At 46.8% G+C, this 27,643-nt stretch overlaps 1 protein-coding gene and 1 pseudogene across 2 annotated transcripts in view; both read left to right on the top strand.

The window, feature by feature from the left end:
• The window catches only part of ANP32A (acidic (leucine-rich) nuclear phosphoprotein 32 family, member A), a 41,592-nt gene extending 32,021 nt beyond the window's left edge, over positions 1-9,571 (top strand). Inside the window, exons 2-7 of one of the 2 annotated variants that reach the window (XM_005862088.2) lie at positions 1,139-1,288; positions 1,540-1,662; positions 4,167-4,368; positions 5,813-5,910; positions 8,009-8,078; positions 8,358-9,571. In XM_005862088.2, the coding sequence (XP_005862150.1) occupies positions 1,139-1,288; positions 1,540-1,662; positions 4,167-4,368; positions 5,813-5,910; positions 8,009-8,078; positions 8,358-8,419 (705 nt within the window). In that variant the 3' untranslated portion in view covers positions 8,420-9,571. The remainder of the gene's footprint in view (positions 1-1,138; positions 1,289-1,539; positions 1,663-4,166; positions 4,369-5,812; positions 5,911-8,008; positions 8,079-8,357) is intronic. The other variant, XM_014536309.1, reaches the window with a different exon arrangement.
• Positions 9,572-19,995: 10,424 nt separating this feature from the next.
• Positions 19,996-20,665, top strand: LOC106725398 (annotated as a pseudogene).
• The last annotated feature ends 6,978 nt before the right edge of the window (positions 20,666-27,643 follow it).

The raw sequence follows: 27,643 nt of genomic DNA, 5'->3' as shown, positions 1-27,643 counted from the left end.
TCAGGCTTGAGACATGATCGCTCTTCTCAGCTAGTGTCCGAAAGCCTGGCCTCCAGCGTCAGCCAAGTCTGCCTTCTAACAACCTAATGAGAGGGTGGCTTTTTTATCAGTTCTTTCTGCCTCATTAGAAACAAAGGATTTGGGGCCCAAGAGAGGAGAATCTAAGACCCCTAATAGGGCAAACTGCTTCCAGAGAGTTGGGCAGGGGGCAGAGCCATAGAAGTGCCTCCAAAGACCAGCTTTTGGACTTGGTTGCCCTCAGCATTTCGTTATGGGTCCATCCTGGCTTGTGGATTTCCATTCTCTCCTTCCACATCTACTCAGGTCCCCAAAGGGCAAAGCCGAGAGCTGAGATATCCGATATGGTAGCTTACATGTCTCTTAATATTAATTAAAATTAAATTAAATTTAAAACTCCTTCTTCGGTCTCACCAGCCACATTGCAGGTGCACAGTGGCCACCAATGGCTAGTGGTTTCCCTCTTGGACAGCGCAGGGTTTCCCTGGCCGCAGGAAGTTCTGTGGGACAGCAGTGGTCTAGCGAATGGAGAGTTGGAGGAGCCCGGTAATTGTCTCTCCCTACCCTGGGGTAGGCCAAGCAGTGACCATGGTGACAAATTCCAGGCCAGGTGGGCAGGTTATGACTGGTGGCAAGAGCGGTGTGAGAGCAAGAGAGGGAGGGTACGCCAGCAGGAAGAAGGTCACAGACACATGGAGGGGAAGGGAACACAGGGGCTGAGGAGGGGAAGTAGGGAGCTGGCCTCAGGCCGGTCAGGCTGGGGCCATATGGGTGTGGGGTGAGGCTCAGAGGTCCCCTGACGTTAGAGCGAGGATCTGGAGGCTGTGGCGGTGCATGGTAGGGTTGGAATGAGACCACCAGTGTTGCCGATGCAGCAGGGCTTACTGAATTTATCTTCTGCCGTTCAGCCGTGCGTCCTGTCTGGAGTGGCCCCTGGTTCTGCAGCTCCGCTCACCTCAACCTGAGCCCCCCGGGTAGAAAGACCAGGGTGGGCATGTGCAGTGCTGTTTTTAACGAGGGACTGCTTCCTGGCTTTGTCTCCCTGTCCTCCAAGGAGGCCTGACACCTTTCTGCCTCGGCCCCGTTCCTTCCTCCATTCACACAGTCCTTCCCTTTCCAGGTGAAAGAGCTTGTCCTGGACAACTGTCGGTCTTGTGAAGGCAAAATCGAAGGCCTCACAGATGAATTTGAAGAACTGGAGTTCTTAAGTACAATCAACGTAGGCCTCACCTCAGTCGCAAACTTACCAAAGTTAAACAAACTTAAGAAGGTAAATAGAGTGTAGAGGAATGTGTGTGTGTGTGTGTGTGTGTGTGTGTGTGTGTGTGTGTGTGTGTACATACGTGCACGTGCGCCCTCAAGCAGGCGGTGGGGGTGGGGAGGAGGAATGGCCTCCACTTCATGTTTAGGGAGCATAATTGAGGGTGTATCCAGCTGCCTGCCCCGCTGTCTGCAAGGCTCTGAGCATAGAGCCTTCATTTTAAGAGCTGTTTCTGCTTTTTATTTCCCTGCCTTGTTTAGCTTGAACTAAGCGATAACAGAATCTCAGGGGGCCTGGAAGTATTGGCAGAAAAGTGTCCGAACCTCAAGCATCTAAACTTAAGTGGCAACAAAATTAAAGACCTCAGCACAATAGAGCCACTGGTGAGTCATTGGGTCCTTCCCTCTCCACAGGGCGGGCGGAGGGCGGGACTGATAGCAGGGGATGCTGCTTTTGTATAACGTCTCCCCCCCATTTATTTTACTTCATTTGATTCTCACTATGTACTGTGAGATAGAGTTTGAGCAACTATTTCTGCTTCATCCGTCAAGAAACTGAGACCTAGAGAAGTTAAGTGACTGGGCCCAGGTCACACAGCCAGGCTGGCAGTCTGGGTGAAGACCAGGACCCTTTTGAGCTCGGCGTGTCAGCATTTTGAAAAACCCTAACTTAATTCTGGTGCCGTGTCACATATAGAAATTTTTTGATATTTGCAACCATAGTAAAACAAAGACTTATATTTTTGATATTTATTTTATATGTTTAAATGCCATTTAACAAAGAAAAATCAACCAAAAAAATGAGTTCGCGTGTCACCTGACACGCGTGTCATAGGTTCGCCATCACTGCCCTAGTCTCAGCTTCTGGCCTCGTGCTTTTCCTCATGCAGTGTCTGCTTCATTTTGGAAACTGGAGCTGACATTTCTTCAAGCTCCTGGCCCATCTTTGGGGAGGGAGGATCCATCCAAGAATTAGGCTGATCCCAGAGGAGGCAAATCTGTTTTCTCCTCGGTCACTGGCCCCAGGCTGGTGCCTCTGAAGGGTGAGAGATGGGTTGGCCCCGACACAAGCGGGTTGGCCCCCACACAAGCCGTCTGGGATGGCAGAGAACTGTGGTCTGGGAGCCTCGTGCCGGCCTTCCTCTGCTGTCTTCCTGGAGCTGAACACACCCCAAACATTCTTACTAGCCGGAACGGGCAAGTCCTGGTCAGGATATCAATTTTTACATAAGCAGGATCTGAATGACTGAATTATCTTGATTTTTTTTTAAAGGAGGTCAACTGTAAGATGTGTCATTGGTTCATTAGTAGATTTTTTTGAAAGATAGAAATACTACCACACAAAATAAACACGCTGATTGTAAATATACACCTGAGAGTCACTTCATACGCCATGCAACTTAGAATCAGGGAAAAGCCCTGAGGGTCTTTTGTCACTTTCCCTTTCCTGAGGGTGGAGGTTGGAGCATTCCTCAGTTGGGTTTGTAGGTTCTTGTCCAAAAAGCACTCTTTGCTCTCTGTGGGTGCTCGGGGGGCTGGTGGATGGCCCCGGTGGCAGAACGGGAAGCTAGACATTTTCTGCCCATCTGTGGCATGGGGTCACCCACTAGAATGGCCTTCCCATGGAACTTCTTGTCAAGTCCTCCTGATCGGAAAGCAAAACAATTTTGTATATCTGAAAGTCTTGATTTCATTACAAAAGGAAAAATGTGTGGAGGTCTATCTGTGTGTTTGGGAGGTGAGGGACCAAGTGTATAAAACACTGTGAATCAATCATTGTTAGAGATCAGATATAAACACACACACACACACACACACACACACACACACACACCATGCTCCTCCCACCCAGACCACACGTTTTTGTAGCTTCCTTTTCCTAGTGATCAGTGTGACCGATGGGTTACACTCACCACTAAAGGGTGGGCAACTGCTTTGGTTGGGGGTGCTGGGCTCACCTACCCAAACCACAGCCCAGATTCCCTCCCTGCACTTTGACCCTCGGCTGAGAATGATCAGGTCTCTATCGTAAGCTCTTGAGAGAGCAACCTGGTTCCTCACATTGACCGTGGGGGACAGTGGCTTTAGTCACCTGTTAGGCCTGGCCCCACGGGAGCAGGGGCTTGGCCTGGGGCAGGGTATTCTTGCTATCTGTGTGACCCTTCCACTTCCTGGGCCTCCGTTTCCTCAGACACCAAGCAGGAATATATGAGCTTAAACCCTCTTAGATAAAGCTTTGCCAAAGCAAATGTATTCATGTTAAGTGCCATGAACAAAATCCGGATCCTATGCCAGTTTTTCTCTTGTCCTTCTTGACAGGCAGCATGGTGGAGAGTATGCACAGGGGGGAAGTGGGGCTGCCAAACCCCAGTTCTCTATTTCTTCATCTGGAAAACAAGTGAATAATTATTTCTACCTTATCAGGGTTCTGAGGACAAACTGAGTTAATACACAAGTGCTGTGTTGACTCTTATTATTCTAGCAGCAGGGGTTAGTATGTTGGCTCATGCTGCCATGTTAGTTCCCGTCTGGCCCCTCGTCACAGGGGCAGGCAGCACAGCTCTTGTCTCATGCACCAAGAGAGCCCCACCTTAATTTCAAGCAGAATAAAATTGTGGGCATTGGATGAGATTTTAACGATAAAATCCAACCCTTCATTTTCCAGGTGAAGAAACTGAGGCCCATCCCCCAGGGGTGATGTGTTTGGGTGGACATTGGGGCCAAGCAAGACCAAATCAGAATTCTTTACCCCCTGTGGCCTTTGCTCTTCACACTGTCTCACTTCATCCCCACCTGTTCCCCTGGGTGGTTTCCCCTCTCCCCACCTGTCCCCTCCTCTCCTGCCTCCCACAGGTCACTCACTGCTGACTTTATTTTTCTGCTTGCAGAAAAAGTTAGAAAACCTCAAGAGCTTAGACCTTTTCAATTGTGAGGTAACCAACCTGAACGACTACCGAGAAAACGTGTTCAAGCTCCTCCCACAACTTACATATCTCGATGGCTATGACCGGGACGACAAGGAGGCCCCTGATTCCGACGCCGAGGGCTACGTAGAGGGCCTGGAGGAGGAGGACGAGGAGGATGAGGATGGTGGGTGGCCGAGGGAAGGCCAGGGCAGGCCCGGTTCCTCCCTACTTTACAGAGGGGTGGCCTGGGTGTTGGGAGGCCCCCCTGGCTGCTGAGGGGTGGGACTGTCAACCTCCTTCCAAAGCTATGGAGAGAGTAGGGCTCTCTGCTGTGCTTACCGGTGTCCCTAATCTGGGCCATTGGTTGACTCCCCTAAAAGAACTGTGCGTGAGCCTGAGAAACATCTTCAGACTCTGACTATATAGTAACTTTTTAAAGACCATCTAGCAGAAGCCTCAGTTGTTTTTTGTTGTTGTTGTTTTTCCCCCTTTCCAAAGTCCCACTGGAAATGACTCTAGACTCAGACACTGTCCCAGGGAGGGGTGAGCAGATAGAGGAAAGTGGGGTATGGTCTGAGGTGTCCAGTCATGGAGCTGGAGAGGTTGTGGGGCCCCCTGGTGGCTGCAGCCCAGAGAACCACAGTCCAGGACTCGGGGGTGTGAACTTGGGAGCCCCAGGGACCCAGGCAAGTAGAGGCTGCAGGTAGCATGGTGGGCTCCCTGGCAGGGTGGCGAGCAGCCAGGGTTGCAGGGAGGGAAAGGAAAGGGTGCCTTCTCTTACCTTCCCTCGTCACCAGCACAGTGTGGCTTTTCCATGGGTCTTCATGGCCAGAGTACAGTTGAGAATGGAGATACTTGCCTGGTTAATTCAGACCCAAGATTTTGGTTTTCCTTGTTAGATGGGAGTATTTTGCAAGATATTCATGCACTTTGTGACACAACATAAAGGGCCCAGGACTGGAGTCCTGAGACCAGGTTTCTAGGCACAAACGAATTTGATGTGTGACCTTGAACAAGTCACTTCTCCCCTCTGCCTTAGATTTCTGGTGGGGGTGGGGAACTTTTTTTCTGCCAAGGGCCATTTGGATATTTATGACATCATTTGAGGGCCATACAGAATTATCAACTTAAAAATTAGTCTGCTGTATTTGGTCAAACAATTAACTCACCCCTAATGCCTTGGCAGGGCCAGACCAAATATTTCGGGGCCTTAGACAGCCCATAGGCTGATGTACCCCACCCTTGCTTTAAAGTGAGCAGTTTGGCTGGATGCTCTTTCTCAAAGAATTAATTTATCAGCTTTCCCGGGCTGAGAAATTAATTCATAACTGTTCCTCTGATCCCTCCATTTCTCCATGGTCTCAACCTCCACAAAAGATCTCTCATTTTTGTACAGCTAGGGGAGGAGGGCTTGTCGCTCACACCACTTCAAGTGCTTTTAGATCATTTTAGGATGTGTTCTGTCACCTTCAGGCATCTAGGCTTTGGGCCTTGGTGGGGTGTGAGGTCATAGGCCCCACACTGAGGACCTTACCACCCCTGCCGGGCCCGCCAGCCTGGGGCCTGTGCTGTGCAAGGGAGGAGCCAGCTCACCACCAATTCGTTCTTGTCCCCATTCCACTGCACAGAGGAAGAGTATGATGAGGATGCTCATCTAGTGGAAGATGAAGAGGATGAAGAAGAGGAGGAAGAAGGTGAAGAGGAGGATGTGAGTGGAGAGGAAGAGGTCAGTGCCTGGCTGGGTGGGGTACCATCTCCCTGAGCCCCTCTTACTTGCTGCCTTTGGGTCAGTCCCAGGAAATGCCTCAGTAACCTTGGGAAGCCCAGGAGCCCTGGTTGGGGAAATGAGTCCATTTCAGGGCCCTTTATTGGGCTGGTTTGAACGAGGCCAGACTTGCAGCAAGCCCTGGGGAGGTGGATGAGGAGCGGGCGAGAGCGGATTCTGGAGGCAGGTAAAGAGAGCACCTCACCTGCTGGGGTAAGCCTGGCCCTCGTTTCTGTGTGAAATTAGTTCTTACTGCAACCATGTCCCCATGTCCTGCCCTCCTGCATCCATATGTTAATTCACTGAGCACTCACAGTGTATTAGGGAAAATCAAAGACTGCCCTGAACTGATGGATAATGAAAGACACTGCTGGATCCCAAGTCACAGTGACAAGGGTCTAGTGCACGCACACAGTGGGAGTAGTGCCGTTTTCTTCACACATTGCCTGGTTCCTAGTTTTTTGGTAAGTCTGTCATGTGTCTGTGAGTGGTAACATAGCACAGAGATTTGGCTGTGTGTCCCTGGACAAATTCCTTGACCTTTCTGGGCCTATTTCTTCATCTGTGAAATAGCCATCTGGATTGTAAATAGGGATCAACTCACTACATTGTCAAGAGGATAAACTAATTTATGAGTAAAATGCTTAAGGACAGTGTCTGACTAGGGTGTTTGACCACTTGCTATTTTAGGCTTTCACACCCTTCCTTCTCCAAGATGCCGGCTCAGCGTGCTGGGTTTTGTATCGGGTGTTCTGAATCTCCCTAGAGCAGAGTCATTTTCCATGATTTGTTCAAAATTCTGCATCAGCTCTTGCTGATTATAAAAGTTAGACGTGGGGAGGTTTAAAATGATGACAGCATGGACAAGGCTCCTGGTTTCTCCCGGTTTTCTGTCTCCTGATTGAGCACACAGACACCCACCTGCCGAGCACACCCACCTGGGCAGGATCTCCCAGCCGGCACAGCCCAGGCTTGGGAGAGGCAGCAGGTCCAGGCGGGGAGGAGAGCTGGTCGATGGGCTTGGTTCCTGCCTGGTCTCGGTGCAGTTGCTCTTCTCCCTGAGTGTAGGCTGCTAGGCTCACCTCTGAACCCTTAGGAAAACAGGCCTCCCCCCCTCCCAGGACAGGGCAGTAAGTCGTGTTGACTAATGGGCTTCTTTGTCTTGTTCTTCCTGCCACAGAAGCTGCAGCGTGCAGGGTTGGGGTGTGTGTGTATGTGTGTGTGTGTGATCTCATTGACCATCTGCAGATTTCCAGCTTTCAGTAAAGGAGAGCTTACACATACACACACACACACACACCAGTCTCAGCAAACAGACTGATTAAGGAATTCTTTTGTGAAATAAAAGGGTATTTCCCTTGACAAAAAGAAGTCTATCACCAAGTTCTTTTTAAACAATGGCTTGCCTGATGCTTTAGGAACAGTGTTCAACAGGCAGAGATTTAACTAGCATGTAACACGGGAGCAACATAAAGCAAGGGTCCTGTGTTGAGGATGAAGTCACACATCTGGATGGATCTTACCAAGCTGGGATGATGCCCTCAGTTGAATTTATTCTCCCCTCCAAGTGGTCCAAGTTTGCAAGATGGTGCTGGGCTGTGTGGGGTGAGGTTGGACTTGCCCACAGAATCTGTGTTTGCTGGAACTGGGGTCTTCCTTGAAGCCAGCACTAGATTGAGGACAGATGGAAGGATGGCCTACTTTCCATGGCAGAGAGTCTGCTTGGGAACCTGTTCTCCTAAGAGAGCAGCGCATTGGATTAGAATGCTGCCTGAGTTGTAGGGACTTCAGCTCAGGAGCTCTTGACCTGGGGTAGGAACCACACCCCCCTGACATTGTTTGCAAGTATTGTATGTGATAGGGGTGTTTTCTGGGGAGGAGTTTAAAGCTTTCCATAGAATCTTAAGAGGGGTCTGTGATGGGAAAGAATGTCCTTGCATGGGGCTCTGAGAGGCTGGGGATGACCTGCCTTTTTTGAGATCAGTGCTGGGGAAAGTGGCTTCCTCGGCAGGTCCGTGGCCCGGGGCACTATGATGACGGCACACATCTTCTCTCCTAGGAGGATGAAGAAGATTATAACGACTGGGAAGTAGACGATGAGGAAGATGAAGAAGAGGCTGCTGCTGGTGGTATGGCAGCCTTTGTACTCTCGGCTGGTAGCAGCTAGCCCCTTCAGTTGACAGTAGATTGTGTAGACCCCAGGGACCTGGCAATGGGCAGAACATGCCCATCTGAGGCTGCAGGTGCCTGCCTGGCTTTGCAGATGTCCTGGCTCAGTTGCCAGGAGGGCAAAGCTTCCTAGATGTCTGGTCTCCTGGCTTCAGTGGTGGTGGTGGGGGGGCGGCGGGGGGTGTAAATCAGAGGTAGGGCCACTCTTTAATCTGAATGCCTTTTCCTTACTCTTCCAGAAGAAGAAAAGGGTCAGAAGCGAAAACGAGAACCTGAAGATGAAGGAGAAGAAGATGACTAAGTGGATACCTATTTTGAAAAATTCCTATTGTGATTTGACTGTTTTTACCCGTACCCCCCAAATCCTGACCCCCGAAACTTATTTTTTTCTGATTGTAACGTTGCTGTGGGAACGAGAGGGGAAAAGTGTACTGGGGGTTGTGGGGAGAGTTTTGGGGTGGAATAAAATACTATTTTTACTGCCACTCTTTATTTTTCCCCCTACTTTTTGTGTGTCTGTTTTTGTCCCTGTAATTGCAATAGCTGAGTACACACCAAGTGAGCATTTGTTCCATGCCCTCAGAGAGGATGGTTTGGAGGTCTCTCACATTTCCTGGTATCTCCTGAGTCTCTTGAGTTGGTTGGAAGGCCGAGGCTGCCTCAGTTTGGTTTCTCAAAGCCCAGGAGCAACTGAGCACCAGCCACATCTTACCTCTTGTTCTGGTTCACGTGGTTTCTGCATTTCTTGGGCCTGTTAGAGACATCCAACGCCCGCCCTGGTTTTAAATAGCAACCTAAAGGCGTATTTTGGCACTGGTTGGGGACAGTCCCCATCTCATTCCCTTTCCCTCTTCACAGATGGTGGTGGGCTTCGTTCTACGAAGAAGACTCTGATGTCACTCTTAGGAGTAGGAGCTATGAGCCAGAGAGCTGAAAACAGCAGGCTCATGAGTAAAATGGATTTGGTGGTTAGAATGAAAAGAGAAGAAGCAAACCCTTAACCGTTAACCTCTTAAAAGATTTTTTAAAAACTCCCCTCTCTTGTTCTGTAAAATATTAGAACGCTTTGTTTTACAAAATGACAAGAGAATTCTTCCACATGTACTCCTGTGCTTAGACCATTTTTACAAACCTAAGTGCAGGAGATGTTGCTGCATGTCGGCTGGGTTTGTTTGTTTGTTTTCATACGCCCGAGCACGGACAAACTAGCGCAAAATTGTATTTTCTTACCTAGTGGGAATCTGAAATGACTGCAAATTCCTAGTGAATGTACAGGTTTGCTTTCATTGTCCTCTTCTGGATTGCTTTAGAAGTGACGTGTTTCCTGGCCCGTGTTTCATCTGTACAAAAGAGCATCTGCACCAGTTCCTTTCCTCCCCCTCAGAAGAGCCAAACTTTGAGTTTTATGTCTGTTTGTCATTGATAAATTTCAATAAATCTTTTTATACAATTTTTTTGGGATGGCTTCTTTGAGTCCAACAGGCCATTGATCTAAGATGCATTCCACACCACCTGCTCGCCGACAGGGCTCCTTGACAACATAGCTCTTCTCATGGGATGTGTAACCCGATACTACGTTTTGACACTTTGGTCTCAAAGCAAGACGCAGCGGTGTGCTTTCTTCATGAAAAGCTTCATGTTGGAGGGGGGAGAAGTGTAAAGAGAAAAAGATAAAAAAAAACCAAACAGTCACCAAAATGTTAGGCCAACCTTGGGACCATACCTTATTCTGAGTACCTTCCATTGTTTTGTTGTTCAGACTGTAAAATAGAACATAGGCTTGAGAGCCTCAGGAATGTGTGAACACATTTGTTCCTTATTGACTTAGCATTATTATGATCATTTCTCTACCTCTAACGGGTCTTCAAAAACATCTAACAAGGACAGGTAGCGGTCCACTAACTATTCTGATGTGTTCCATCCTAACCAATGGTTAGATGTTATTTCCAGCTTAGCACCACAGTGGACATTCTGTTACACGTTTTGAGGATTTCTTAGAACAAATGCTTAGAAGTAGTGTCATGGCACCCAAAGCTGACATGTCTAACACTCGCATGCAAGGTGCTGTGTTTTCCAGAAGGGTTATACTAATGTGCTGTGGTAGTTTATACATAGGCACATGTCTTCATCCTCAGCCTGTAGCCTGGAACCCCATGTGAGCCCTGGCTCCTGTGCAGTTCCCGTAGGTGAGGTGCACCTCACTATTGGGAAACCTCACCCCACCCTCTGGGTGGTGTCCTGGGACTCCTGCACTTCGCTTTGGAGATATCTCCTGACTGTGTAGGATGGGCGGTGGCCTCCCAGAGGCCGGGTGCTGTGGGAAACGGGGGCCGTGAGGCTGAACGAGGTAGGCATGTTCTGTGCCTCCAGAGCTGGTGAAAGAACACGGGAGTGGGGTGAAATCGAGAGCCGCTCAGGCCTGGCCTTGGGTTTTCTGGCCCTGGCTCCCTTTCTGGGGGTTTTAAGGATCAGTTGACTCACATAGATATGGAAATAGCTGCTATAAAAATGGAAGCTAAAATAGACTATGACTGGGTCCATGCTGATGGGACTGAGGGAGGCAAACTGTCTGTCAATCATACTGAACATTCACATCAGCCTTCGAGTAAAAGTCTCATTGTACCTGTTTCATAGATGAGGAAAACCGAGGCTCAGTGACTTGAAGGTAAGAAGAGGTGGAGCCGGGGTGAAACCCAGGTCTGGACTATTATCAAACCTCGCCATGAATGGCAAGGAGGAGGAGGAAGCTAGCCAGAGGGGAGAGGCTGACATGTATTGAGCTCTGGCTGTGTGCCAGATACTGTGCTTTACACGCAGCATCTCATTCTTACTGAATTCTCACAGCCCCCTTAGGTAGGTGCCATTACCCAGGCCATACAGCCAGAGAAGAGCATCGGGAGTAATCCAGGGAGGGGTGGTTCCAGAACCAGCCCCCTCGTCTTAACACTGGAGTGTCTCCTGCTTCCGAGACACCTGGATGAGCCAGCTGTGTACAGCAGTTGCTCACCTTGCCCAGTGCACCTGGTGAGTGAGGTTTCCCCACTGAGCGCTAGCAAGTGCCCTATGGACCCTTGAGAGCTGAAATCCCCCAGTCACCAGTCACCCCTCTCATGTCACGAAAGAGGAAACTACAACCCAGAGAGGGTGAGTGATGTGCTCAAGGTCACACTGCAAGGCCCCGCTCCTGGGCTTCTGCACCAAGTCTCCCGAGGCTCGCCAGTTGCTGGGAGGCCAGCGGTTGAGAGTCAGTAGGTACACAGCAGTGTCTTCCAGGAGGAGCAGCCCAGCCTCGGGTGGACAGGATGCCGCGCGCGCCACGGCACATCCGTGTGTTGTCTGTGGCTTTGGAGTGCATCCTATGTTTTTTAAATATTCATAGTGGGTTTGGTCCCCAATAGTGTCAGGCTAGTCACCCCTGAGAAGGGCATTTCTTGACGCAGACTAGTGCCTGGAGAGGAGGAGGCTGATGCTGATCCTAGATTATGAGCTCCTGCTCTTGTCATAATTTATATCCATTGCCTCCCTCTTCCTCACACGGATTTCACAGAGGAAACCAAAGCTCAGACAAGCTGGACAACTGGCCCAGCAAGTAAGTGGCAGCTAAGCTTCAAACCTGTGTCTGACACTGGAGATCTTGTTCTTATCCACTGTGTTCAAAGAGCCAGGCAGACAAGCAATTTGGTTTGTCTCATTTGCTGACTTGCAAAGACTGTTTTTATCCTGGTTCAGAGACTCATTGTTCCTGGTTGGAAGGATTCCCACAGTGGGTCCCTATAAGCAGCTTTGGACAATGGTGTCCCTGAGTCCCTGGACCAGCCCTTGGACAGGCCTCTGTGGCAGGCTGGGCTCAGGGCTGACTGGGGCAAGGAGAGGTCTGGAGATGGTTGGACAGATGAGGGCAGGTCTGAGGCTGATCAGGCTGACTGAGGCCCTCTAGGCTGCCACCTGTGACTTGGGAGCTGATGCCGGGGGTGCCTGTGGAGTTGCCTGCCAGGCATCCTCTCCTCTTGGTCTGGCAAAACCACTGCAGAGACTCCCATGGACATGGCCCATCCCCCTTCCTGAAGTTCAGGTGGGGCTGACGGTCCCCGATCTGGTTCCTGGGCTGAGCAAGCGACCTAGTGCTGGCCAATCAGCATATTCCATACTCTGACCAGAGTGACTGGTACAAGGAAGGGCCTGGGACACAGATTGGTAAAATGAGGTTTGATCCCTGGAATTTAAATGAGGAACTTCCTGCTGTGGGTATGGGGCTGGGATGAGGGAGGCCTAGGGGAGTGGGGGCCAGTACAATGAGTGAGGACACCAACGCAGATTTAGAACTTACTGTTGGGCCTTGCACATCATTTTGCTTCTTTCTCATAAAAATCCTATCAGGCAGTAATTATCCCCATTTCAAAGATTGAACACATAAGTACTCGCTAAATATTCGCTTAGTGCCAGACACAACACTATGCGCTTTATAGGAGTCAACCTAATGTTTCCCAAATTTCCCTGATAAGAATCCCTAGGGCTTGTCAGACTGCCAGGCCTCCCTCACCCTTGGGAATTCTGGTTCTGTAGCTCTGGACTGGGGCCCGGGAATCTGTGTTTTAACAAGTACCCAGAGGATTCTCATCATTGGGGACATTTGGGAAATGCTGCATTAAATGTAATACCCACAACAGCCCAGGGAGGAGGGTGTTATGGCCATGCTCACTCAGTGTTGAGGAAAGGAGGCTCAGAGAGGTTAAGTAACCTGCCCAAGACAACACAGGTGGTGAGTGACAGCTGGGATTTGAACCTGGGTCTACGTGACGTTCACACTTCTTGGAGAAAGGGGATGATAATAACTACCTGTGTGTCTCACAGGTCATGAGATGGAGGGAAAGATGGGAAGGAACATTACAAAGTGGAAAGCAAAACTGCTTTTGGAAAAGAGAGAGATGCCAGTGTTATGAAAGTGGTTCCCTCCACCCCCCCCCCCCCCCCCCCCCCCACCACACACACACTTTTAAAATTTACATACAATAAAATTCACTCTGTATCAACTATCACGATACAGTATATTGAAGATCTTAGTTGTAAAAAGAAGTGGATTTGCACTAAATTTTGCTGATGGCTTTCGGAAGGCCCTCAAGCCTTGACCAGGGCTCAAGAGTTGGGAGACAGCCCTGAGACTAACTCGCTGGGTGATTGCATACAAGTCACCTTTACGTCCTGTAAGAAGATCCATGCAGACTAAATGGCTTCTGGCAGCCTTAGTTGGTAGTTTGTGGTATATTCTTTCCCTCGCCCTGAGGTCTTTAGGTAGGTCTCTCTTGACATTAGTAAAGGTGTTTCCTGCCAAAACGACGAGGTGGCAGCAGGATAGATCAACGTGGGAGAAACAGCCTCTGCGGGAAGGAGCACTCGGATGCAGAATTCACAACAGGACCTTCTGAGGTCTGACGATTGCCTGGGCCAGTGAAGAAGCCGAGATAAAACAGCATGGCACGTGTGATCTCATTTCCTACTCACAGCAGAATTCTCTTTGAGGTAGTTATTCTCCCCAATTTCCAGATGAAGAAACGGGTTTAGAGACATTATGAAACTTGCTCAAGATCGCATCGCCAGGAAGGCACTACTGCTATCAGCACGCACAGCTTCCTGGCCTGAAGGATGGGGGCATTCCCTCAATTCGTAGGGCCTGTGCAGCCTACAGCTCACTGCAGCAAGATTCATCTCCGAATCTCGGTTTGACTAATTTCACACCTTTTCTCAAGAATCCAGCTCTCAGGCCCCAGCGCGGTCCTCCCACTCATCTCTGCAGTTCTCCAGACGGTGACAACACCAGTCTCCCCACAGTCCCTGGGAACAGATGTCGTGCAACAAACATGACTTGAACCTTGGGAATAAGGAGAACTGATTTCTACCTCTGGAGACAGGGACCCTAGATGTTTTGAAAAAAACAACAACAGCAACTCCTTCCAAAACTTGAAAAGTAGAAAGGGGCAGCATGCTGGGCTAGAGCGAGGAGGCTTGTGTGACCCGGGAGGAGCCTCCTCTCTATAGGGTCTGCCTCCCAGAAGTGACAGGAGATAGAGAGCATGTTTGTATGCTGGTGGGAATGAGCCAGTGCAGGGGGAGGCATCGATGATGAGAGAGAGAGAGAGACAGAGAGTCTCAGAGAAAGTCAGAGGCCTGGGATCCTGTGACTAAATAGAAGTTCAGCCTTTGGTAGAGGAAAGGACACTTCATCTTTTGAACAGGAGAGAAAGGCTATCTAGGTCCATGTAGGTGGGTGAATTTGATGGAGGGAAGACGGCAAAGTTCCTGTCTGCTTTTGCAGAAAATACGAGGCAAGATCATCAGTGGGGGATGGGGGCTGAGAGGGGCAGAAGACAGGCAGTTGTTCTGGAGGGTGGGAAACAACCACTCTCAGATGCCTGGGAGGGGCGAATGGCGACCATGACTTTAAAGGGGGACTGGTCAGCATGGCTCCGCTGCTTGAGAGCAGGCATCGAGGTGGCAGAGAGCTGGGCTTATCTAGCCAGATGATGACAATGCATACAGCAGGGGCAAGGAAGCTGGGGTGTTTAGAAGATTTGTAAGGATGGACCATCTATATATATAAAAGCCAAGCAACCAGAACAATGGAACAACCGGAATGACCGGTCTCTATGACATGCACTGCGGCAGCCAACTGGCCTGATTGGAGTCCTGATTGGCACCCCTCAATCGCCCATGGCCCCCCCGCCCTGGCCTCCCACACCCCCACCTCCCCACCGGTCCTGCCTGATGACCCCTACTGGGGATGGCCAGCTGGACCCCACCCGTGCACAAATTCATGCACTGGGCCTCTAGTGAATTATAAGTTAGCTAAGGAGGGAAGTGAGTCATGACTGATAGTGAGAACGTGGGAGCAGGTCAGTAGAGTGGAGAACTGCTAGAGTTAGGTTGTTGGGATGGGAGCATCAAGGTAGGTGAGCTGCAAGGAGACAGGTAGTGGTCAGAGAATGGAGATGTCCAAAGTGGTGCACTGACTGGTGAGAAGCCAGGATACAACCATGGAGGTGGGTGTCTGAGATGGGAAGGAGGAGCAGATCTTCATTGGAGGTGAGGAGTTTGCAAAACAGAAAGGCCAAGGGATTGGGTGGTTTGTGCTTGAGGTCACTGAAGAGTAATAGGAATAAAAATAGGAAAAGTGATAATAAGCCAACTGCTAGAATCCTCACTAATGAGGAGGCAGATAACAGCAACAAAGAGGCAGTCATGCCTCTTTAAAGGAGGGGGGAGGAGAGATGGAACAGTGATGGGGAACCAGAACAATTCTCAGTTCCAGGATTGGGGTGTATGAGGGAGGGGGACACTGTGGCCCAGAAGACTGCTGGGGAGAGGGGTCATCAGATTAGAACCAGATTTGAGTTAACACAAGAGAGGAGGTCCATCAGCTGCTTACTGATGGACCATACAAGGCTCCGGAAGGTCTGAGGAGGGAAAAGGGTGGAAAAATAGCCCTTCTTCCTAACACAACTTCCTTGTGTGTTCAAGTTGGTGGTGGGGCGGGTCTGGGGCAGGTGAGGGGGCCAGGTTTCCCCCTCCCTTTTAAAATTTACATACTATAAAATCCACTCTGGATCAACTATCACCATACAGTTCAAGTTGGGTGTCCACGGAGGAGCTGGTTCTTGTATGTCTGTTAGTCATGTCAGACTCTTTGGAGCTTGCTGGCTTCTCCTTTCAGGGGCTGCCAGCTCCCAGTGGCCCCACGCCCCTGACTTCTCTACGTAGAGGCGATACCCTGTGCCATTGGCTCAGGCCCACCCTTTCTGAGAACTGTTCTGGTTAGAAGTTACCTGGTGGAGCATTTATTTAGCATCCACTAGCCAACTCTCTAGGCCAGATGTCCCTTCTTACTCGCACTCCTTCAGCCAGTGCTCTAAACTTCATTGCTGGAATTCAGGTGGCAGGGAGGAAAGCTGCAACACCACCACCAGCCTAACCTCCCTGGGACCCAGCCCCTCACAGACTGTGTAGCAGGCATTTTGGAGAGCTGCAGCAAAGACTCCTTTGCCCTCAAACATAAAGGTAGCTCCAGGGCCTCAGCCATTCAGTGGACACTGCTGCTCTCTGCGCTCCCACCTTCCCCGCACCAGGCAACCAGGAGGTCCCTGAGCTGCTTAATCACCAACAATAGGGAGCCCCCTGTTGGTCAGGTTCTGGCTTGGACACCAACCTCTGCTCCAAGCATCTGCTCAGAGATCTCCAACTTGAATTTATAAGCACTATCAACTTGCAGAAACAGCTATCTGGGCTCCCTTTCCCAGAGGGGCCATGGGCATGCCTTCCCTTGAAGCTTCATGGATTATCTGCAGAATCTGAGTTTGAGTTTGGATGCCCACACCTCACCTACTCTAGATCTCTTGTGTATTCTTGCCTGCCTGGATGGGCCTCTGGAAGTCTCTTTGACCTCCATACTTAAGGCTCCTGACCAATTCCAAGCTGTTGCCATTCATTTATTTGTCTTTTTATCTTTTCAAAATGTACGTGTATATCAAAACACCAAGATGTACACATTAAATATATGCAATTTCCATTTGTCAATTATACCCCCAAAAAGCTGGGGGAAAAGAAACAAAGTTGCTAGTAAACTGCTTTTTATTTTTTTGAAATCTAAGCATACATGTTTTAAAAAGAATATTATTGTGTTTATTTTTATTTATTTATTAAAAATATTTGTATTGATTTTTAGAGAGAGAGGAAGGGAAAGAAAGAGAGAGAGAGAGAGAGAGAGAGAGAGAGAGAGAGAGAGAGAGAAACATCGACGTGAGAGTGAAACATCAATTGTCTGCCTCCTTCTGCACCCTGCCTCCACTCCACCATTGAGCCAAAACCCCAGGCCTGTGCCCCAACCCAGAATCAACCTGAAGCTTCTCCATAAACAGGATGACGCCCAACCAACTGAATCACACTGGCCGGGGCAGCATGCAGTTTTTTTCTAATTTTTATTTTGAATTGGTTTTGGGTATATGTCTTAGTGGTTAAACAATCATATACCTAGTGTTCCCCTTTATGTTTCCAGTACCCTAACTGGCACCATGTATAGTTTTGAAAATATTATTGATTATATTTCCTAAGCTATACTTACTTCCCTGTGACTATTTTGTTACTACAATTTGTGCTTCTTAATCCCTTCACCTTTTTCACTCAGTGTGCCAAACCTCTTTCCCCTCTGGCAACCACCCATTCACTCTCTGTATCTATGAGTCTGTTTTAATTGTGTCTGTTTGTTCATTTTGTTCTTTGGATTCCACATACAGGTAAAATCATATGATATTTGTCTTTCTCTGATTGGCTTATTTCATTGAGCATAATATCCTCTAAGTCCATCCATGCTATTGCAAATGGTAAGATTTCATGATCTCGTAGCCATTCAATTCTTTAGAAGGCAAAAATACAGAGTTCTCACAGAGAGAGGACTTAAATAGGAGGAGAGACTGATAGTTCTGTTAACACTATGGAGTCAAATTCTGCCCCCAAGATCAATATTTAGTGAAATGGACCACACCACAGAAAACATTAAACAAGTAGTTATTGATCATCTGCCAGCCATAGTAGAAGGTATTGGGTGGAACTACCAAGTTAGGGACACTTATCTTCTACCTTATTTCAAGATGGCAGACAAGCACAATTTGGACTTGAGGTGTCCCTTGAGATTTTATAGTGACAAATTAAATTATGCCAAATTTTATCAGCGGTCACCCCAACTGATAATTCTTAAAATTGTATCATAATGGGAAAAGGCTCATGACACTTTAAAATGTACTAAGTTTCCAGGAGGAAATATAGAGTGGGAAATGTAATAATACAACTAGTGACCTGGTGCACGAATTCGTGCACATTGAAAGGAAATTATTTAGAAGAAATATTTTAATATCGCTACTCACCCTTTCTCTAGAAGTGTCAGCAAAATTCACCGTCAACAATGACAGATGGAAACACACATGTGTGATTGGTGCCAGTGAGAGCTTTATATGTATCGTGCATGCACGAGTCAACTTAGCCTTTTATATCTATCTATATAAAACCCTAATATGCAAATCAACCAAATGGTGAAACAACCTGCAGAACGACAGGTTGGCAGTGAGTGGGGCCAGCGAGCGGGTGGCACCATGCCAGCCAAGGTGGGTGCCAGCAGGCAGAGGGAGGTGACCGGCAGCAGCGGTGGGGGGAGGGGCTGGCCTGCAAGCGGCACGAGGCCACCAGCCAAGGCAGTTGCCAGTGGGGGCCCCCTGATTGCCCTGCAGGTCGCCCAATAGATCAGCCCTGATCACTGGCAAGGCCTAGGGACCCTACCCTATATATTGGGAACAGTCTCTTAGATTTAGAAATTAAAACCTGGCAAGGCTATTCTAACACTGAAAAAACAGGATGATGCAGCAATGACATGCATGGACTCTGGCTTGCACATATTGTGGTGTGGTCAGCCCTGACTCTGACACTTATAACTGCGTGACAAAGCCAATTACTTAACTTCTCTCTGCTTCAGTTTTTCCACCAATAAGATGAGGAAAATGGTACTACTGTCTCAGAAGGATCATGTTATGTACTACTTTTTATAATCAGGGCAAAAAAATGGAGCTGCTCATACAACAGCAAGATGCCTTTCACCTGTACGAAAAGTATGGTCACTGGTGCATGCAGCATCCCGGATTGCAAGAGAGATGTCTGACTGTTGGTTTCGACCCATAAACCGGCAGTTGGATATCCCCCGAGGGGTCCCGGATTTCGAGAGGGCACAGGTCAGGCTGAGGGACCCTCTGCCCCACCATGCATGAATTTCGTGCACCAGGCCTGTAGTATATAGAATAAACTTGTTTAATTAGACCTGCTTTCTGATTTAGATAAACTTTTTCCAGCCCAGTGAAGCACTCCAACTTCTCTTTCAGGTAGTTGTCAGGAACACAGCAGTAAATATCAACATGAAGCATATTATTATTGTAGATCACGCAGGGAGAACAAAGGGTAAAATATTTAAGTGCAGCAGTGTTTGACTATATTCTGTGCAGTGAGAAAACCTGAAGTCATTTTCAAGGTCCACCATTTCTTACTTCTTTTCAGTTGGGTCAAGTTTCTAGACTTTCTAAATCTCCGTTTTCCGGCTAATGAAAAGAAAATAGGATTCCACTGAGTCTCCTATCTACCTACTCCAGGACTTCTGTGAGGATCAAATGAGATGAGGCACAGGAAAACACTTCAGACATTTGGTTAAAGTGTAAATGTTTCCACCTGGCTATAAAGTAAGTCGTGTTCCTGAGCTGAAGAAACTGCAAGGAGGCTAGTTACGAGGGAGAGGAAGCTGGGCGATGTTATGTGATGTCATTACCTGGCGCCCACAGCCACCATTTCCGGGCTGGGCTGGGCTGTGGGCTACATTCTGTGCCAAGGAGTCTTGGCAGTGTTGGCTGCGATTTGGTGGGATGTTGCTCCAGGGTGGTGGCGGGGCCTGTGTCCCACTTGGGTGAAGCCGAGTGTTGCTCTGTCAGCACCAGGTCCATGCTGCCATTTCTCTGTAAATGGCCAGTGTGTGTTACAGCAGCTCCGGTGTTGAGCGTCTGCCCCCTGGTGGTCAGTGCACATCATAGCGACCAGTCAGGTGGGCAGAAGGACACTTAGCATGTTAGCCTTTTCTATATATAGATATTTATTGAAAAGAACAGAAAACAGTCAGTGCCCTCGGCGGTCCCGGGTCTGTCTCTTGCTTCAATAGGGTTTGGATGGAACAGACCCAGGGACGCCCCTTCTTACGGCCTCCGACCACTCTCCTGCGTTTCATCCAGTCACCACCTTCAGAAACACCTCCGGGACCAGCCAACACATCGTTTTTTGTTTTTTTCTACCTTAACTCCTTATTGTTGAACAACTATGAGCTCCCAAATTCGTCAGAATTATTCCACTGAGGTGGAGGCTGCGGTCAACTGCCTGGCCAACATGCATCTGCGGGCCTCCTACACCTACCTCTCTCTGGGCTACTATTTCGACCTTGATGATGTGGCTCTAGGGTGTGGGCCACTTCTTCCACGAGTTGGCAGAGAAGAAGCACAAGGATGCTGAGCGTCTGTTTAAGTTGAAAAACAAATGCAGCGGCCACATTCTCTTCCAGGACGTGCTGAAGCCTTCCCAAGATGAGTGGGGCAAAACTCAGGACGCCATGGAAGCCACCCTGGCCTTGGAGAGGAACCTGAATTAGGCCTTTTTGGAGCTGCAGGCCCTGGGTTCTCCCCACGCAGACCCTCAGCTCTGTGACTTCCTGGAGAACCACTTCCTGGATGAGGAGGTGAAACTCATCAAGAAGATGGGCAACCACCTGACCAACACCCGCAGGCTGGCCTGCCCCCAGGCTGGGCTGGGCGAGTGACTCTTTAAAAGGCTCACCCTCGAGTCCGACTAGGAGCCTTTGGAACCCAGAGGCCTTTCAGAAACCCCTCTGCATTCCCCTGGTGTTTCTGGCTTTTAGCTGAGCCTCTTCCTGAAACTATTAGTCATTCTTTTAATCACCCTGAAGCCCTCTCCCATGCATTGAACCAAATGAAACAATAAAGCTGTTTTTAGAAAAGAAAAAAGAACAGAACACAAATTAACATGCATACAAGTAAGCACAGTATGTTCATATTATCATATGAAAAGATAATATGCTCTACAATTCAATAAGAACAAAAACTCCAATGAAAAAATGAACAAATTATTTGAACAGACCACTTCACAGAGGACTTCACCAATGGTGTGGGCACATGAAAAAGTGCCCATCTCAATAGCCTTCAGGAAAATGCCAATTAAACCCACAGTGAGTTATCACTCACTCCCTCCAGAATGGCTAACATTAAAAAGACTGATAACACCAAAAGTTAGTGAGGATGTGGAGCAACCAAATTCTCATGTATATTTGGTGGATGCATCAATGGCGCAACCTCTTTTGGAAAAGTTCTGGCAGTTTCTTCTAATCTTATCATTGTTTACCTATCCCCTGACCCAGCAATTCCCCACTTATATGTTTACTCAACAGAAATAAACATGTTCACAAGAAAATGTTTACAGCTTCTTTGTAATAGCCATAAACTGAAAACAATTCAAATGTCCAATAGCAGGTGAACATAGAAACAAATTGTGGTATCCTATATAATAAGGAGGTAATATGCATATTAACCCTCACACCCTCGCAAGATGGCTGCCTACAACCAGGCTGGCAGTGGGGTTAGTGAGGGACGACCAAATGACTGAACAAGCAGGCTGTGTGGGGTGACCAGGCTGGCGGGGGGGGGGGCATGAGGGGCAACCAGGCCGGCAGGGGGGCAGTTGGGGGTGACTGGGCCAGCAGGGGGGGAGTTGGGGGTGACCAGGCTGGCAGGGGTGGCAGTTAGGGGAGTGAGGGGTGACTAGGCCAGGAGGGGGGGCAATTGGGGGCAACCAGGCTGGCAGGGGGAGCAGTAAGGGGTGACCAGGCCAGTGGGGGTCAGGGGGAGGCAGTTAGGAGCAACCAGGCCAGCAGGAAGGGGGCAGTTGGGGGTGACCTGGCTGGCAGAGGGGTGCAGTTAGGGGCGACCAGGCAGGCAGGCAGGTGAGTGATTAGGAGACAGCAGTCCAGGATTGTGAGAGGGATGTCCGACTGCCGGTTTCCAGCAGTCAGACATCCTCTGAGGGGTCCCAGATTGGAGAGGGTGCAGGCTGGGCTGAGGGGACCCCCGCCCCTTGTGCATGAATTTCGTGCACCGGACCTCTAGTATCTGTATAACAGTATTACCCTCCCCATAAAAAGAAATGAATTACCAATAAAAACAACAATCCAGAAGAATATCAAAACTATTATACTGATCAAAACCAAGTCAGACATAAGAACATACTATATGATTTCACTTACATAAAATTTAATAATAAGAAAAACTAATCTATAGTGAAAGAAGTGAAACACTGAGGTGTGGGACTGGGGACTGATGGGAAAGGGGCAAGAGGGAATGCTCTGGGGTGATGGAATTATTCTCTATCTTGATTAGAGTGTGGGTTACATGTGTATACATTTGTCAAAATTCATCACACACAAGATTGGTGCATTTCACTGGGTGTAAATTTTAACTAAAAAATTAAGAACCATAAGTAAATATGTATTTAACTTTAGCTAATGATATACAAGCTGAAGTATTTAGAGGTGAAGGGCACTGATTTCTGGAACTTATTTTTAAATACAGAAAACAATAAGATGGATTGATGAATATGTGATAAAATAAATATAGCAAAATGTTGACTATAGAAGCTAGATGGTAATTATATGAGTGTTTTAATGTACATTTTTTAGGTTTACTGTATGTATGATAAATGCAAAACAAAGATACATTATAGAATTAAGATTATGGATGATTTTTTAAATCTCCTAAAACAAGCATGTCAAATTCACGGCCTGTGGGCTGCATGTGGCCCACAATGAATATTTTTGTGGCCCAGCCAATATAACGGTATGTAAGAAACTTTTTAATAAAAATTTTGTAACTTAATTTTTACAATATCCTGTTATACATAACTAGAGGCCCGGTGCACGAGTTCATGCACCAGTGGGGTCCCTCGGCTTGGCCTGCGGGATCAGGCCAAACCAGCTCTCCGACATCCCCTAAGGGGTCCTAGATTGCAAAAGGGTGCAGGCCAGGCCGAGGGACCCCACCAGTGCACGATCTGGGCCGGGGAGGGACGCGGGAGGTTGGCCAGCTAGGGAGGGACTGCGGAAGGGCTCCAGGGTGTGTCCAGCCCGTCTCAGTCCCGATCGGCCAGACCCCAGCAGCAAGCTAACCTACCAGTTGGAATGTCTACTCCCCGGTGGTCAGTGCAAGTCATAGCAACTGGTCGACTGGTCAACTGTCTGCCCCCTGGTGGTCAGTGCATGTCATAGTGAGCAGTTGAGCAGCCTTAGCATATCATTAGCATATTATGCTTTGATTGGTTGAACGGCCAAGCAGACAACTGGATGCTTAGCATATTAGGCTTTTATTATAGAGGACTACAGTAGGTCCTTGGGTTACGTCGGAGATCTGTTCCTATGGTGCAACGTAATGTGATTTTTGCTGTAAGTCGGAACTCACCTACATAAGCACCTATGTCACTCACATGGAGCACATACACAGCAGTAAAGAAGTGAAACAACAAAAAAATTTAAAAGTAAGATAATTCCTGACCTTTACTTGTGGTAAATAAATAATAAAAAACATAAAGCACATATGTCAAAATGACGGAACTTTTTTTTTTTTATAAATAAATGGAAGATAGTGATGTAACCACAAAACGATATACATGGAGTCCGACGTAACCCAAGGACTGTCTGTTATTAATAACGAACTATAACGTTCACTAATGACTGATTACTATAATTGTGTTGCATTCATTTCACTTATGTGTCTTACACACAGGCGCACCATTTCTCTCCACTAATACTAGTAGCGAATATTTTAGCAGCCGATTATCACGTCATTAGTCTTGGACTGACTTGTTTGGTGTGCGCAACAGGAAATATTTCACTTTCAAAGAAGAAGAAAAATAAGTTTATTTGCATTATGCTTATTAATTTGTGCAGAAATTCAGTGTCTGGTAAGTTAATGTTCAAGAAAAAGTATTAATTTTTATTAAAATGTTCTATTATTCTATGTTAACAATTACTCATTTATTTCAGCCCTTTGCATTCAGCATGTCTCTATCCAAATAAAACTACGTTTCTATGAAAATTTAAACTTTTGTTTTTTTGCGGCCCACATAAACTTAAACCTTGTTTATCTGGCACTTGTTAGCCTTTGAGTTTGACATGCTTATCCTAAAACATTGTCCTTGCTGGTTTGGCTCAGTGGATATAGTGTAGGCCTGCAGACTAAAGGGTCACAGGTTCGATTCTGGTCAAGGGCACATGCCCGGGTTGCGGGCACATCCCCAGTGGGGGGTGTGCAGGAGGCAGCCAATCTCTAATCACTGATGTTTCTTTCTCTCTCTCCCTTCCTCTCTGATATCAATAAAAATGTATTTTTAAAAATCTCCTAAAACATTAACTTTGTATTTTATGTTCAACTAAAATACTTTGACATCATTCTGGTATTACCAAGCTGAAAAAAAAGGCTTATTATAGAAATTTTGGAATATGCAGAAAAGTAGAAAAATTTGTTTTAATCTATAATTTTATGACTCACAGAAAATCACTTAATGACATATTCATATTTTTACTTATATCTTGAACATTTCTCTGTCATTAAATATTCTTAAAAATATGATTTTTAGATGGCACTATATTCCATTGTATGCATGTACTATATATAAATTGTTAATCACTCCCTATTGTTAAATGTTGGCTTGTTTCCCAGTTTTTCTATTGCAAACAAAGCTGGGGAGAACTTGCTGTGCATTCATCTTTGACCACATTTTGATTTTTCCTCAGAATGAATTGATTCCTTGAAGTTGGGTTACTAGGTCAAAAGTTAGAAACATTTTTTTTTTATATCTAATACTAGCAAATTGCTTTCCAGAAAGGTCATAGTAATTTATACACCCCAGGTACTTTAGGAGAGTGTTTATTCCCCTGTATCTTAGTCACCTTTGGATCTGTTTTTTAAATTTAGGTCTTATGGGGGTTTTTTTGGCCAATTTCATAGGAGGAAGACTGTATCTTATTACTATTGTTTTCATTTGTATTCCTTTGAGTACTAGTAAACATTTATTTTTCCAATTGTTTGAAAATTTTACTGTTATCTTTTTGTTATTGATATCTAGTTTGATTCCATTGTGCTCAAAGAATAAACTCTGCATGATTTTTTTTGTCCTCACCCAAGGATATTTTTAGAGAGAGTGGACGGGAAAGGGAGAGACCCAGAGAAACATCGATGTGAGAGGGGAAACCAGCAACTAATGTACATGCCCTTGACTGAAATCGAACCCAAGACCCTTCTATCCACGGGCCGACGCTTTATCCACTGAGCCAAACTGGCTAGGGCTACTTGGCATGATTTTTTACCTGATTTTTAAAAAAAGTATTTTATTGATTTTTTATAGAGAGGAAGGGAGAAGGATAGAGAGTTAGAAACATCGATGAGAGAGAAACATTGATCAGCTGCCTCCTGCACACTTCCTACTGGGGATGTGCCTGCAACCAAGGTACATGCCCTTCATGGGAGTCGAACCTGGGACCTTTCAGTCCACAGGTTGACGCTCTATCCACCCAGCCAAACCTGTTAAGGTTTTACCTGATGTTAACTGAGACGCTCGTGTGTTCTTTTGAATGATATTTGTACAGAAGCTATATTTCCTAAAGAGCTTCTTTAAAATGGAAAATGATGGGAATTCTAGTTAAATGTCCTTTTAAAAATATAGAAAATTCTTAGCTATCCATAATGAAAAAAAACCTGAGAGTGCAAAGACCAGGTAGCATTGCTGAATTCACTTATTTTGCTTGTTGTGGGCGAACAAATGAATAAAACAATAGAAGTGAATCCTAATAACTTTGATATGCCTGACTCGAAGCTGGCTTATACCAATCCTTGCAGAACTTACAGCAAAGAACGGAACTACAGTTAGAGGTCTTCTAGTTTCCAATTTGTGAGAACAATTCTCTCCAGACTGTAGACTGCAGAATTTTGCTAGATTCCTCCAGACCTCACATTCACAGAACATCTTCCATATAAAATTTTTTATCTTCTTTCCAAATGAAATTATACATATAACCACACAGACATGCCAATAAAACTGAAAGACGATGTTTATCCAGGGACTCCGAATTTATGGCCCATTCCTGGACCACATTGCTGACCATGTGCTATGAATTATTATTTTTATGAATTCTGTAATTATCTTCTGATTAACACAAATATAAAATTTTCTTGTTCCTGTTGTTTTTTTTATGATAAAGGAGTAAATTTACAAATGTAGATATTTAAAATATGCTGTAATTTTTGTGTCCCTATTGGGGCATTTCTTCATTTTTTAACTTACCAGGAATCCAAAAAAAAAAATGGCATTAGCTGAGTCCTCTTTCGATGGCTTAGGGGCTCTTCAGGGACCCTTGGGCCCTTGGAGTAGAGCATTCCCTGAACGAGGATGACTGGATTCATTCATATCAGCTGATACAGAACCGGAGCTTCCCCCTTGTGCTGGGACAGACCTGGAAGGATCAGTACTGGCAGGATGATTGCTTTTTACCCGCCCTCTGAAACATCAGGATCAAACACACCATTTAACGAGAACAAAACATATTCCGTCATGTCCTTCATGTGAGATGTAGTAGGGGAGCTTCACAAATAAAATACACATTAAAAGTAGACACTTTATCATCTTTTCTGGAAAGCCAGAAGTTTAGTCAAAATCATCTGAGAGCCAGTGCCACCACTGTGTCGTATAAATACAGGCGATCCAAGTCCTGGCCCTTAAGATAGGATTTTGGAGGGAACCTAGGTATTCAAGAGATTTAGATCCTCCGAATTACGATGAAAGAAAATGTCGGAAGAGTCCATGGCCTTAGTAAATTGAACACTATAGTGAATTAAAACACTTAAAAAATCAATATACAACACATGCTAGTCCACTGTTCACTCACTGGAGGCAACAGCCCGAGACAGCATAGTGATCAAAGAGAAGGGTGGAGTTATGCATGGCTTATAAGTTAGCATCCTGCTGTTGGCAGGGTCGGGCAGATCCGTATATCAGGTGCCATGATGGAAATCATGGTATTTGTAATCAGGATTAATGGAGGTTTTCATCTGTTATCTGTTGTTACTTTAAAAACAATAAAACAAAATCTTTTTGAGGCTTAAAAGATAAATACTAAAACAGTAAGTGAATATAGAAATCTCATTAACTGAATACCCAGGGCCACTTCTCTCACACCACGAGTCTATTAATTTTAAGCAAAGTTAAAAATTGCTGTTTTGTTTTAGTCCAAATAGGTAATACACTCACCTGGGTCAAAAATCAAATAACATTAAAAGGTGCACATAAAGTCTCATTCCCCCTCATCCACCAGTTACTCAGTTCCTACCCACTACTTACTGATACATTTGCATTGTTTTCTTTCTTTATTTTTGCATTTCTTTTCTTTATTCCCCCTAAGATTCCATCTGCAAATATAAAGATCTATATCTATAATAATAAAAGCATAATATGCTAATTAGACCAGACAGCCAAACGACCTTCCGGATATCCTTCCGGATGAAGCCAGGACTTCGAGGGAAGCCCAGGTCCTGGGTGCCTGGGCTGGAGGGAAGCCCGCCTGGATCTCTGGTGCCAGAGGGAAGCCAGTGCCAGCGGTCGGGAGAAGGAAGGCCTCCTCTTGCACAAATTTCATGCATCGGACCTCTAGTCCTATCTAAGAATAGACAAACATGGTAATTGACTGTACCTTTGCTACACCTCCCATTGGCTAATCAGCATGATATGCAAATTAACTGCCAACAAAGATGGCGGCTAATTTGCATACTGCAGGCAGATCCCGCTGTGCTGCCCAGCCTGGGGCTGGCGGCAGCGCGATCCCCAGCCGATGGCTGCCCCAGCAGGAGAT

Source organism: Myotis brandtii, unplaced genomic scaffold, assembly GCF_000412655.1.
Source record: "Myotis brandtii unplaced genomic scaffold, ASM41265v1 scaffold160, whole genome shotgun sequence".
NCBI classification, from domain to species: Eukaryota; Metazoa; Chordata; class Mammalia; order Chiroptera; family Vespertilionidae; genus Myotis; species Myotis brandtii.
Note: the sequence above shows the minus strand (reverse complement) of the source record. Positions and strands in the feature narration are given on the sequence as shown.